Raw genomic sequence first — 11,986 nt, 5'->3', positions numbered from 1 at the left:
CACACATTAGCAATAAAACTTGTTTATTGGTTGATTGGGATAAATTGTGACTAATTAAAATGGATTTAAGTTTACTACATGGTTTGTTGTGTCAAATTGTAAGATAAACATAACCGAACATGATAAGTTAAAAATCCACAATAAAATAGATTATTTAACTTATTCTTGTACATGAGTTACAAATTTTATCTTACCTGCCAATTCAATCGATTTGTACGGCCAGTTTCGGTCAACCTACCAAACGGACCCCAAAGTCTGGTTGTTGATTTGACTAAATTGTCAAAAAGATCCAAAAATTGTTTTCGTTGAAAATGCGTACCATCATTTATTTATGAAAATTTGCCCAAACCAACCGCAAACCTCATCGGGAAAAAGGGTCCGATACGCACAACCAACTCGTCATATTCCTACTGATTAACCGGCAGATGTTGAAGATGATGCGGGCGACGACAATTTCTTCTTCATTGAATGTTGGTTATGGCATCGCCAGCAGACTGAGAGGTATGTCGCCTGTGCCTTGTTTTGTTCATAAATCTTCTCTTTTTCTATTCTTCAACGTTTACTTGGCTCCGTTTCACTCTCGACCTTCTTATCCAACCAAATCTACAAACACCCAATTGCGTCAGCTTATTAAAGTAACTAATCTTGAGGATGCACTCCTTATGCTCGACGAAATGCTTCAAATGCGTCCTCTGCCTTCCGTCGTCCGTTTCACTCAAGTCTTGACTCAAGTCGCCAAGTTGAAACATTATTCGGCAGTCATCTCGCTGAATGACCAAATGGGCCTGTTGGGAATTGGTCCTGATGCTTACACTCTAAACATTATCATTAATTGCTTTTCTCAGTTGAACCAAATGGGGTTTGGTTTGTCTGTCTTGGGAAAATTCTTCAAACTTGGTTTTGAACCGAATGTTGCGACCTTCACCACTCTAATCCACGGATTCCTTCTTCAGAATAGAGAGGCCGATGCTGTTGGGATTCTGAATAAAATGATGGAGAGTGGTACTTGTAAGCCCAATGTGGTTACTTTCGGCACACTAATAAAGGGCCTTTGCATGAAAGGTAACAACACTGGATCTATACAATTGCTTAAGAAGATGGAAGAAGCAGGTTGCAAGCCTGACATAGTTGTCTACAACACAATCATCGACAGTCTTTGTAAGGACACTATGCTTGTTGATGCGATGAACCTCTTCTCTGAAATGATGAGTAAAGGTATTGACCCCGATGTCATTACATATACTTCTTTGATTCATGGAGTATGCAAATTATGGGGGTCGAAAGAAGCTATGAGATTGTTTAATGAAATGGTGAGCAAAGGTATATTTCCAACTCTGCACACCTTCAATATCTTGGTAGACACCCGTTGTAAAGAGGGCTTGGTTGGGGAAGCAAAAAGCATTGTCGAATTGATGACTCAAAGAGGTATTGAGCCTGACACAGTTACTTATAATTCGCTCATGGATGGTTATTGCTTGCGAGGGGAAATGGATGAGGCAAAAAAGGTTTTGGAACTAATGCTTAGCAAGGGATCTATTGTTGATGCTTATAGTTACAACATATTGATAAATGGCTATTGTAAGCATAAAAGGATAGATGAGGCGGTGTTACTTTTTGAGGAAATTTCTAGTAGCAGAGTCATTCCAAATGTCGTTATTTACACCACTCTCATGGACGGTTTTTGCAAAGTAGGGAGAACACAAGATGCACAAAAGTTGTTCTCTCAGATGCATGCTTGCGGCCATTTTCCAGATGTTCAAACCTATGCTGTTTTATTGGGTGGCCTGTGTAAAAACCAACAATTTCCTGAGGCAACACAATTGTTAAGAGATATGGAGAGTAAGAAGTTAGAGCCAAATATTGTGATTTACGCTATTCTAATTGGAGGATTGTGCATTGGTGGGAAAGTTGAATCTGCAAGGGATCTCTTTCGCAGTTTATCATCAAGAGGTCTTCAACCTAATACCAAGACATATAACATAATGATTGGTGGATTTTGCAACGGAGGGCTAACAAACGAAGCGATAAAATTACTTAAAGAAATGGAAGAGAAAGGTTGTTATCCAGATGGTTGTACCTATAACATAATCATCCGAGGCCTTTTCAATAACAATGAGCCATCGGAAGCGATGGGACTTATTCAACAAATGGTGGGGAAGGGTTTTTCTGAAGATGCGTCAACTACGGAATTGATAATTGATTTGTTGTCTAAAGATAAAGTAGATCCTGCTTTGTTGCCATTGATAGACAGATCGTAATGAAGTTAATTTCTATCTTGTAAAGTTGAAACAGATCCTTCTAATGATTATTGTTAATTTTGAAAGTGTTGCACCTTTCAATCCCAGAAATGCATTATAATACTATGCATACATTGTAGCTTAAGAAAATTACAGACACCCTGCTTTTTTTCTTTTTTTTTTTATTACGCTCATGTTAGTGGAGGTGCATATCAAGAATTAAAGGGTGACCTCAAGCTAACAAGGCTCCCTGCTTTGCCCAAGGGTGACAATGTCTATCATACGCAAATTTTTGTTTTGCAAAGAAGCTGTTTACACGACTCAAGCTCGTAACCTTTTCGGTCACAAAAGAGCAACCCTTTCCGTTGCGCCAGGGCTTGCCCTTAGGTGCATGGCGAGAATAAGACTGGTTTTTACATTCAAACATTTTCTGAATAATTAATTTCTCATCTTGATGGAAGACTTTAAGGGTGTTGCTAGTTTTCTCGATACCAACTGTTTTGCAGGGGATGAAATTCAGCAAACAATGTTGCCAGGAGACGATGTCTTGTCTTGGACGCTGATGTGAAGGTACATGTTTTGTGTGAGTTTAATAATATTGTTAAAAAGTATGTTATGATCCCTTTGCACGAAGTGAAACATGAATAGCATTGGGCTCAGGAGACACTTAACATGTGTACCCTTGATGTCAATATGATATTTTGCAGGAGCACCCATTTCTAAGTTCTCGTGGAAATAGGACTCAGAAAATTATAAAGATTTTAGTGTGATATAGGATGACGACGTCCATGATATGGAAGATCATATCGTTTGCGGATGAAAATGGAGAACTTGCGGATCGATTTGAGTTTTGGTTACTCGCAGCATTCGCCAGCCATGGATTATGATATTCGTCAAAATGGCGAAAACGAGCACTTCCTTCAAGGATAAGTATGTTACTTATTTTCTCAATAACAAGTTAACAACTGCTTTGCAGGGGATGAAATAAAGCAAGCAATGTCGGCCGAGATGATGTCTGGTCTAGAAAGCTTATATGAATGGAGGTTTCTTTCATTATTGCTTCCCAGGAATGGAGTTTTTGTAGTTTTAGTACGTACGACATCCTCCAGATCTACAAACACCCAATTGCATCAGCTTGTGAAAGTCACAAATATTGTGGATGCCTTCAGCGAATTCGACGCAATGCTTCAAAAGCATCAGCTGCCTTCCGTTGTCCTTTTCAATCAAAACATGGGTAAACTGAACAATTGAGTGATAAATTTTGTGGGGTTTTGCTGAATTGCGTATAGAATTTTCACTAATTACCATAGTAGCCTTTGTTTTTCCAGAATTAACTGATGCACGGCCGTATCCGATACTTTGTCGGATATGATACTTGTCAGGTACTCTCGGATACTGGTCGGATACATATCATGGTGAACGGATACGACTTTGACTTGATGGTACACGTATCCCTCATTTGAAATACGCCTATCATGCTTTCGTGTTGTTCCTGCCTACTGAATTGATGTGAATAACCGTGAAACCTCTTTAAATCCTATTCAGTTTGATTAGATATGTCACTGAAACAATCCATTGTCTATGTTTTTCTGAGGATAAGCCGGCCGAGCTTAACATCATTTAGGCTTCCACATCCTTTTTTCTTTTCTTTTCTTCTTTTTCTTTTTCATTTTCTTTTTCACTTTCTTATATCCAAAACTAACTTTTGGGGTGGGATATTGTATCCCTTCTATTGTCCGGAAGACTTGACAACGAGATCAATAATTTATGGAACCCGCACAAGAAGAATCACCTCGTTATCCCGAAAATGCTGCTGGATTTCATCCGACTGATGTTTGTTTAGATCAAAAAATTCGGACGTGGGGTGTTGTTTCTGTTATGTTTTTCTCTTTTCTTGATGGTTGAAATCCAATGCAGAGTTTACATGGTGTAGATAAACCCCTCAAAATCTGAATTTTGTGGCATAAGTGTTGTGGAACATACTTGGGTTAGTATGTTGGTCTAGAATAGAAATAGTCGTACTCAAGTCGGAGTTCAGAGCTACCCTCATATGATTTCCAGATCCCCTTTTGACAATTCTCTTGAATGGCGCAAAGCCTAGGTTTGAATGTTATAAGTTATAATCCATAAGCTTTCTAGTTGTATAATCTTTTTGGAGGTTGGATGGTGTATTGGAGTTTTGAGTCAGAGCGTCGTGTGCCCATAGAATTTTTATCAATAATAACTAAAATTTAACACTTAATTTCATAAATGTCACTTTTTATAACTTTTTTCAAAAATCCACTTAAATGTAGACTTAAGGGAAATTTTATTTGAACTCATATAACATCTTTCTACATCTAACTTAAATTTTAAATGTGAAGTGTCTTTTTTATCTTATTGCATAATTATCATAAAGTACAAGAAAAAATTAAGGCTTTTTAGCCAAAATGGTCCCTGAGATTTGCATAACACATCACTTTCGTCCCTAAGATTGAAAATCAATAGAAATGGTCCATGAGATTGTCCACCATCCATTATTTTGGTCCTTCCGTTAAGTGTTCAGGAGCTCTTGGCCGAAAGTTTGGACAATTTTCAAAGCTTCGTAACTCAATTGTTTCTTAACCAAATTCGACCCATAATATATCAAAATGAAGATATGAAAGTGTAGAACAAGATTATACCTATTTGGAAGCCTAATTGTTGTCGGAGATGGCCAGAAAATAGCTTGAAAGGTGATTGGTCCACGGGAAAACTGGAAAACTCGCTGGAAACTAAGTAAACTTTAAACGTTCATAACTTCTTCAATACTCAACAAAATCGAGTGATTCAAAAATGAAAATCATACTTATCAATGAGACAAAGAGAATGGTACCTTTCTAGATGCTAAATCGCCTTGGTTTGGCCGAAAAACAACTTGAAAGTGGCTATCTTGGTCTCAAGTTAGCCACTTTCGAGCTGTTTTTCAGCCAAACCACAAAAAATTAGCCATCAAGAAAGGTACCATTCTCTTTGTCTCGTTGAGAAGTATGATTTTCATTTTTGAATCACTCAATTTCGTTGAGTATTGAAGAAGTTATGAACGTTTAAAGTTTACCAAGTTTCCGGTGAGTTTTCTAGTTTTCCCCCAGACCAATCATCTTTCAGGTTATTTTCCGCCCATCTCCGGCAACCATTGGGATTCCAAATGAGTATAATCTTATTCTACACTTTCCTATCTTCATTTTGATATATTATGGGCCAAATTTGGTTAAGAATCGATTGAGTTATGAAGCTTTGAAATTGCCCACACTTCCAGCCAAGAGCTCCAGGACACTTAATAGAGTTTTTAACGGAATGACCATAATAATGGATGGTGGACAATCACAAGGACCATTTCTATTGATTTTCAATCTTAAGGACCAAAGTGATGTATTATGCAAATCTCATGAACCATTTTGGTTAAAAAGCCTAAAATTAACAATAAAACTAAAATGTATCAATAAACCCACTCCAAATAATCAAACCACTACTATCACACAATCTTTCTCTTGCGTTCTATTCTTGCTAAAATCCTAAGATGCTCTCATAGAGAATAAATTCTTTTTGACAAATGGATATTGATTTGGAGTCATAAACACTTTCAAATTCGTCCAAATCAAGTTCTAGTTTCTTTTTGAGTCAATTTGATTGTTTGACGCGGGAATCACTGCTGATTAGGCAGGATTGGCCCGGTTACTAGGCAAAACCTCGGGTGAGACAATTATTACTTTATTCACAATAATAACTGACTTTACTTAAAACAAAGATTAAAAATAAACTTAGACTAAAAGCAAGTGTTTCAATCTCACTCCCCACAAACCATGTTGGTGTGATGTGCAAAGTTCAATTGATTTATGAGTTTTTATTTTATCAACTCAAAGAAAAAATTTGATGTGCCATCGTTGGCGCATCTCAGGATATAATTTTCTTATAGCTATGTAAGTCTTAAGCAGATGGACTCCCATTCCTCAAACACTTCTTTCAATCCCTCAAATATGGTTTAGCCTACAGAGGACCTGAAGCATTACAAGATAACATATATTGTTTGTAGCGGGGAAAGATTATTTGAATATTTTCCACACCCTTTGACCTCACCTAGATTAGAAGTGCAGGCATGGATGCTAATAAAAAAATGGTATGACTCGCGTTGCTTTAGGGTTTCATCATTTCTTCCGACTTTTTGAGGGCTTGCTCTGTCTTGTCAAAAGGCTCCACGTTTACATAGATGGCAGCCAGCTTACTATATGTTGACCAACTGCATTTTTCTACGTCTTGTGTTTCCATTTTCTCTAGGACTCTTTTTACTCCTTCAAAATCATTTAAGGCCACATAGCTCTGCATCCATATATTATAAGGAAAACTAATTAAAATAGATTGAAAACTTTGAGTTTTAATGATAAGAACAAAATAAAGGGTAAAGTGAATAGTACTAGGATTGACTTTTTAGTGTAAAAATGTGGTTTTTCGTTAAAGTGAACAGTACTGGGAGCTTTTCGTTAAAATTCCCATTATTATAAGTAAACATACCAAATATGAAGGAGAATGAGAGAACTTAAACTAATGAGTACACGCCCCCTCCAAATGGTACTGCACTCTTAGTACCTAACAGAGAAGAGATGTTTGGTCTCTTACACAAATTGACGGCACCTAGCATAAATGAACAAGAAGTTTCTCAAATTCTCATATGTTCTTTTGATTTTGATTTATATTTCTATTAAATCATGAAGAATTTGAAAGGAAATACGACAAACTTGATGGAAGGAGAGAACATCAAAGAAAAAAATGTATGCTTTGACTTTGATTTTTATTTTTTGAAAATGGGTGTTGTTTGGGTTAATATTTGAATATTGGGCTGCCAATGTGAGGAAGCCCAGAGATGCCAATTAAAAGAAGACGTTGTTGGAAATAATAGTTTTGTTACTCATAGATTGAATGGGTTTGCCAGATAACTGAGTTGTGTGGTCATTCTGTCACTCTATTCCTGCAACAAGTCTTTTACTCTCTTTAATTTTAACTTTCTTATATCCAAAACTAACTTTTCAGCGGGATATTGTATCCTCTCTATTGGCCAGAAGACTTTACAACGAGATCAAGAATTTATGGAACCCGCACATGAAGAATCGCCTCGTTATCCCTGAAAATGCTGCTGGATTTCATCCGACTGATGTTTGCTTAGATGAAAAAATTCGGACGTGGTGTGTTGTTTCTGTTATGTTTTTCTTTTTTCTTGATGGTTTGAAATCCAATGCAGAGTTTACAACATGGTGCAGATAAATCACTCCAAATCTGAATTTTGTGGCATAAGTGTAGTATAACATACTTGGGTTAGTATGCTGGTCCGGAATAGAAATAGTCGTACTCAGGTCAGAGTTCAGAGCCATCCTCAGATGATTTCCAGATCGCCCTTTTGACAATTCTCTTGAATGGCGCAAAACCCAAATTTGAATGTTATAACCCACAAGCTTTCTGGTTGCATGATTTTTCTAGAGGCCGGATGATGCATTGGACTTCTAAGTCACAGCGCCATGTGCCCATGCCTGTAGCCCACCAATTGTAACCGCACTTATTATGGCTCGAGCCTCTCAAGTTGTTGACCTTACAATACTGGATGGGCTTAACAGAGACTCCTCTAACTACTTTGAAGTTTTAATCTTGCATTCGTTGATCCTTTAACGACTATATAGTAACTGCATATCAAGCGTAGATATTGACTAAGTGGCATGCATCTCAATCACAAATTGAAGCATTACTTTCTGTTAGGAAAATCTTAACGATATATTGATTGGAAAGGGATCCTCTCCGGATCCCTTCCACCATATCATCCTTCATCAATTAAACTGAGCTTTAAAAATTTGATTCAACGGCTAAAAACAAGTGCCCACTTTAAAAGTTATAAAAACTTTAGTCGTTGAATTAAATTTCAAGGGTCCAAATTGTTTGATGAGAAAGATTTGGTGAAAGGGATCCGAAGATGATTCTTTCCATATAGATCCTATATTTCCCTAAAAACGTGACTTTTAAGGAAAGTTAAGAAATGGTCACACATTAGCAATAAAACTTGTTTGTTGGATGGTTGGAATAAGTTATGACTAATTAAAATGGACTTAAGTCTACTACATGATTTGTTGTGTAAAATTGTAAGATGAACATGACTGGACATTATGGGTTAGAAATCCACAATAAAATGGATTATCTAACCTATAAGATTATCTTACCAATCTTTGCCAACTCAATCAATTTTTAAGGCCAATTTCAGTCAACCTACCAAACAGACCCTAAAGTCTGGTTGTTGACTTGACTAAATTGTCAAAAAGAACCAAAACTTGTTTTCGTTGAAAATGCATACCATCATTTATTTATGAAAATTTGCCCAAACCAACCCCAAACCTCATCGGGAAAAAGGGTCCGATACGCACAACCAATTCGTCATCTTCCTACTGATTAACCGGCAGATGTTGAAGATGATGCGGGCGACGACAATTTCTTCTTCATTGAATGTTGGTTATGGCATCGACAGCAGACTGAGAGGTATGTCGCCTGTGCCTTGTTTTCTTCATAAATCTTCTCTTTTTCTATTCTTCAACGTTTACTTGGCTCCGTTTCACTGTCGACCTTCTTATCCAACCAAATATACCAACACCCAATTGCGCCAGCTTGTCAAAGTAACTAATCTTGACGATGCACTCCATGTGTTCGACGAAATGCTTCAAATGCGTCCTCTGCCTTCCGTCGGCCGATTCAATCAAGTCTTGACTCAAGTCGCCAAGTTGAAACATTATTCGGCAGTCATCTCGCTGAATGACCAAATGGAGCTGTCGGGAATTCGTCCTGATGTTTATACTCTAAGCATCATCATTAATTGCTTTTCCCATCTCAACCAAATGGAATTTGGTTTATCTTTCTTGGGAAAATTCCTCAAACTTGGTTTTGAACCGAATGTGGCGACCTTCACCACTCTAATCAACGGATACCTTCTTCAGAATAGAGAGGCTGATGCTGTCGGGATTCTGAATAAACTGATGGAGAGTGGTAATTGTAATCCCAATGTGGTTACTTTTGGCACACTAGTAAAGGGCCTTTGCATGAAAGGTAACAACACTGAAGCTATTCAACTACTTAGGAAAATGGAAGAAGGAGGTTGCAAGCCTAACATTGTCATTTACAGCACGATCATCGACAGTCTTTGTAAGGATACTATGGTGGTTGATGCGATGAACCTTTTCTCTGAAATGATGAGTAAATGTATTGACCCCGACATAATTACCTATAATTCTTTGATTCATGGAGTATGCAAATTAGGGGAGTGGAAAGAAGCTGCGAGATTGTTTAATGAAATGGTGAGCAAAGGTATTTTTCCAAATCTGCGAACCTTCACTGTCTTGGTAGACACCCTTTGTAAGGAGGGCTTGGTCGGGAAAGCAAAAAGCATGGTCGAAATGATGACGCAAAGAGATATTGAGCCTGACGCTGTTACTTATAATTCTCTTATGGATGGTTATTGCTTGCGAGGAGAAATGCGTGAGGCGAAAAAGGTTTTGGAACTAATGCTCAGAAAGGGCTACACAGTTAATGCTTATAGTTACAACATACTGATAAACAGATATTGTAAGCACAGAAGGATAGATGAGGCGGTGTTGCTTTTTGAGGAAATATCTAGTTGCAGAGTCGCTCTGAATGTCATTACTTATACCATTCTCATGGACGGTTTTTGCAAAGTAGGGAGAGTACAAGATGCACAAAAGTTGTTCTCTCAGATGCAAGCTAGTGGGCAGCTTCCAAATGTTCAAACCTATGCTGTTTTATTGGATGGCCTGTGTAAAAACAAACAATTTCCCGAGGCAATACAATTGTTAAGAGAAATGGAAGGTAAGAAGTTAGAGCCAGATATTGTGATTTACGCTATTCTTATTGAAGGATTGTGCATTGGTGGGAAAGTTGACTCTGCAAGGGATCTCTTTCGAAATTTATCTTCAAGAGGTGTTCAACCTAATACCAGGACGTATAACATAATGATTGGTGGATTGTGCAACGGAGGGCTAACAAACGAAGCTGTAAAATTACTTAACGAAATGAAAGAGAAAGGTTGTTCTCCAAATGGTTGGACCTATAACATAATCATTCGAGGCTTTTTCAATAACAATGAGCCATCAGAAGCGATGGGACTTATTCAACAAATGGTGGGGAAGGGTTTTTCTGCAGATGCGTCAACTACGGAATTGATAATTGATTTGTTGTCTAAAGATAAAGTAGATCCTGCTTTGTTGCCATTGATAGAAAGATCGTAATGAAGTTAATTTCTATCTTGCAAAGTTAAAACGGATCCTTGTAATGATTATTGTTAATTTGAAAGTGTTGCACCTTTCAATCCCATAAATGCATTATAATACTATGCATACATTGTAGCTTAAGAAAATTACAGACCCCCTGCTTCTTCTTTTTTTAATTTTATTTTTATTACACTCATGTTAGTGGAGGTGCATATCAAGAATTAAAGGGTGACCTCAAGCTAATAAGGCTCCCTGCTTTGCCCAGGGGTGAAAATGTCTATTGTACGCAGACTTTTGTTTTGCAAATAGGTTGTTTACACGACTCATGCTCGTAACCTTTTCGGTCACAAAAGAGCAACCCTTTCCGTTGTGCCAAGGCTTGCCCTTAGGTGCATAGCGAGAATAAGACTGGTTTTTACATTCAAACATGTTCTGAATAATTAATTTCTCATCTTGATGGAAGAATTTAAGGGTGTTGCTAGTTTTCTCGATACCAACTGTTTTGCAGGGGATGAAATTCAGCAAACAATGTTGCCAGTAGACGATGTATTGTCTTGGACGCTGATGTGAAGGTACATGTTTTGTGTGATTTTAATAATATTGTTAAAAAGTATGTTATGATCCCTTTGCACGAAGTGAAACATGAATAGCATTGGGCTCAGGAGACACGTAACATGTGTACCGTTGATGTCAATATGATATTTTGCAGGAGTACCCATTTCTAAGTTCTCGTGGAAATAGGAACTCAGAAAATTATAAAGATTTTAGTGTGATATATGATGACGACGTCCATGATATGGAAGATCATATCGTTTGCGGATGAAAATGGAGAACTTGCGGATCGATTTGAGTTTTGGATACTCGCAGCATTCGCCAGCCATGGATTATGATATTCGTCAAAATGGCGAAAACGAGCACTTCCTTCAAGTATAAGTAGCTTATTTTCTCAATAACAAGTTAACAACTGCTTTGCAGGGGATGAAATAAAGCAAGCAATGTCGGCCGAGATGATGTCTGGTCTAGAAAGCTTATATGAATGGATGTTTCTTTCATTATTGCTTCCCAGCACAATGGAGTTTTTGTATTTTTAGTACATACGACATCCTCCAGTTCTACAAACACCCAATTGCATCAGCTTGTGAAAGTCACAAACCTTGTGGATGCCTTCAGCGAATTCGACGAAATGCTTCAAACGCATCAGCTGCCTTCCGTTGTCCTTTTCAATCAAAACATGGGTCAACTGAACAATTGAGTGAACATTGAAATTGGGTTTGCTTGTTTTGGTAGTGCAACTGAACAATTGAGTGATAAATTTTGTGGGGTTTTGCTGAATTGCATATTGAATTTTCGCTAATTACCATAGGAACTGTGGGAAGATAAAATCCGGTTTCGACTCATGGGCCAATCCAAGTCACCCAGGGATGGTGTTATGCAAGGTAAACCGTAAGGAGAGCCCACGAGAAACAGGCAGGCGCACGTGTC

The 11,986-nt window shown here is 37.7% G+C and overlaps 2 protein-coding genes across 4 annotated transcripts; both read left to right on the top strand.

Annotated features, from left to right (window-relative positions):
* The first annotated feature begins 307 nt into the window (after window positions 1-307).
* Window positions 308-10,657, top strand: LOC126617254 (putative pentatricopeptide repeat-containing protein At1g12700, mitochondrial). Of its 3 annotated transcripts, none has more exons than XM_050285279.1 (2): window positions 308-360; window positions 8,625-10,657. In XM_050285279.1, exon 2 carries the CDS (start codon window positions 8,690-8,692, stop codon window positions 10,520-10,522), a length of 1,833 nt encoding a protein of 610 aa, XP_050141236.1. In that variant the 5' UTR covers window positions 308-360; window positions 8,625-8,689; the 3' UTR covers window positions 10,523-10,657. The 3 variants fall into 3 exon arrangements, with proteins under 3 accessions (XP_050141236.1, XP_050141238.1, XP_050141237.1); XM_050285281.1 differs by lacking the exon at window positions 308-360 and adding an exon at window positions 370-501 and having other exon boundaries at window positions 8,891-10,657; XM_050285280.1 differs by lacking the exon at window positions 308-360 and having other exon boundaries at window positions 8,529-8,765; window positions 8,891-10,657.
* Window positions 426-2,323, top strand: LOC126617253 (pentatricopeptide repeat-containing protein At1g63330-like). The gene has a single exon (XM_050285278.1). The coding sequence runs from the start codon at window positions 426-428 to the stop codon at window positions 2,256-2,258; it is 1,833 nt and encodes a 610-aa protein (XP_050141235.1). The 3' UTR covers window positions 2,259-2,323.
* Window positions 10,658-11,986: the final 1,329 nt, after the last annotated feature.

Source organism: Malus sylvestris, chromosome 3 (assembly GCF_916048215.2).
Source record: "Malus sylvestris chromosome 3, drMalSylv7.2, whole genome shotgun sequence".
NCBI lineage: Eukaryota > Viridiplantae > Streptophyta > Magnoliopsida > Rosales > Rosaceae > Malus > Malus sylvestris.
Note: the sequence above shows the minus strand (reverse complement) of the source record. Positions and strands in the feature narration are given on the sequence as shown.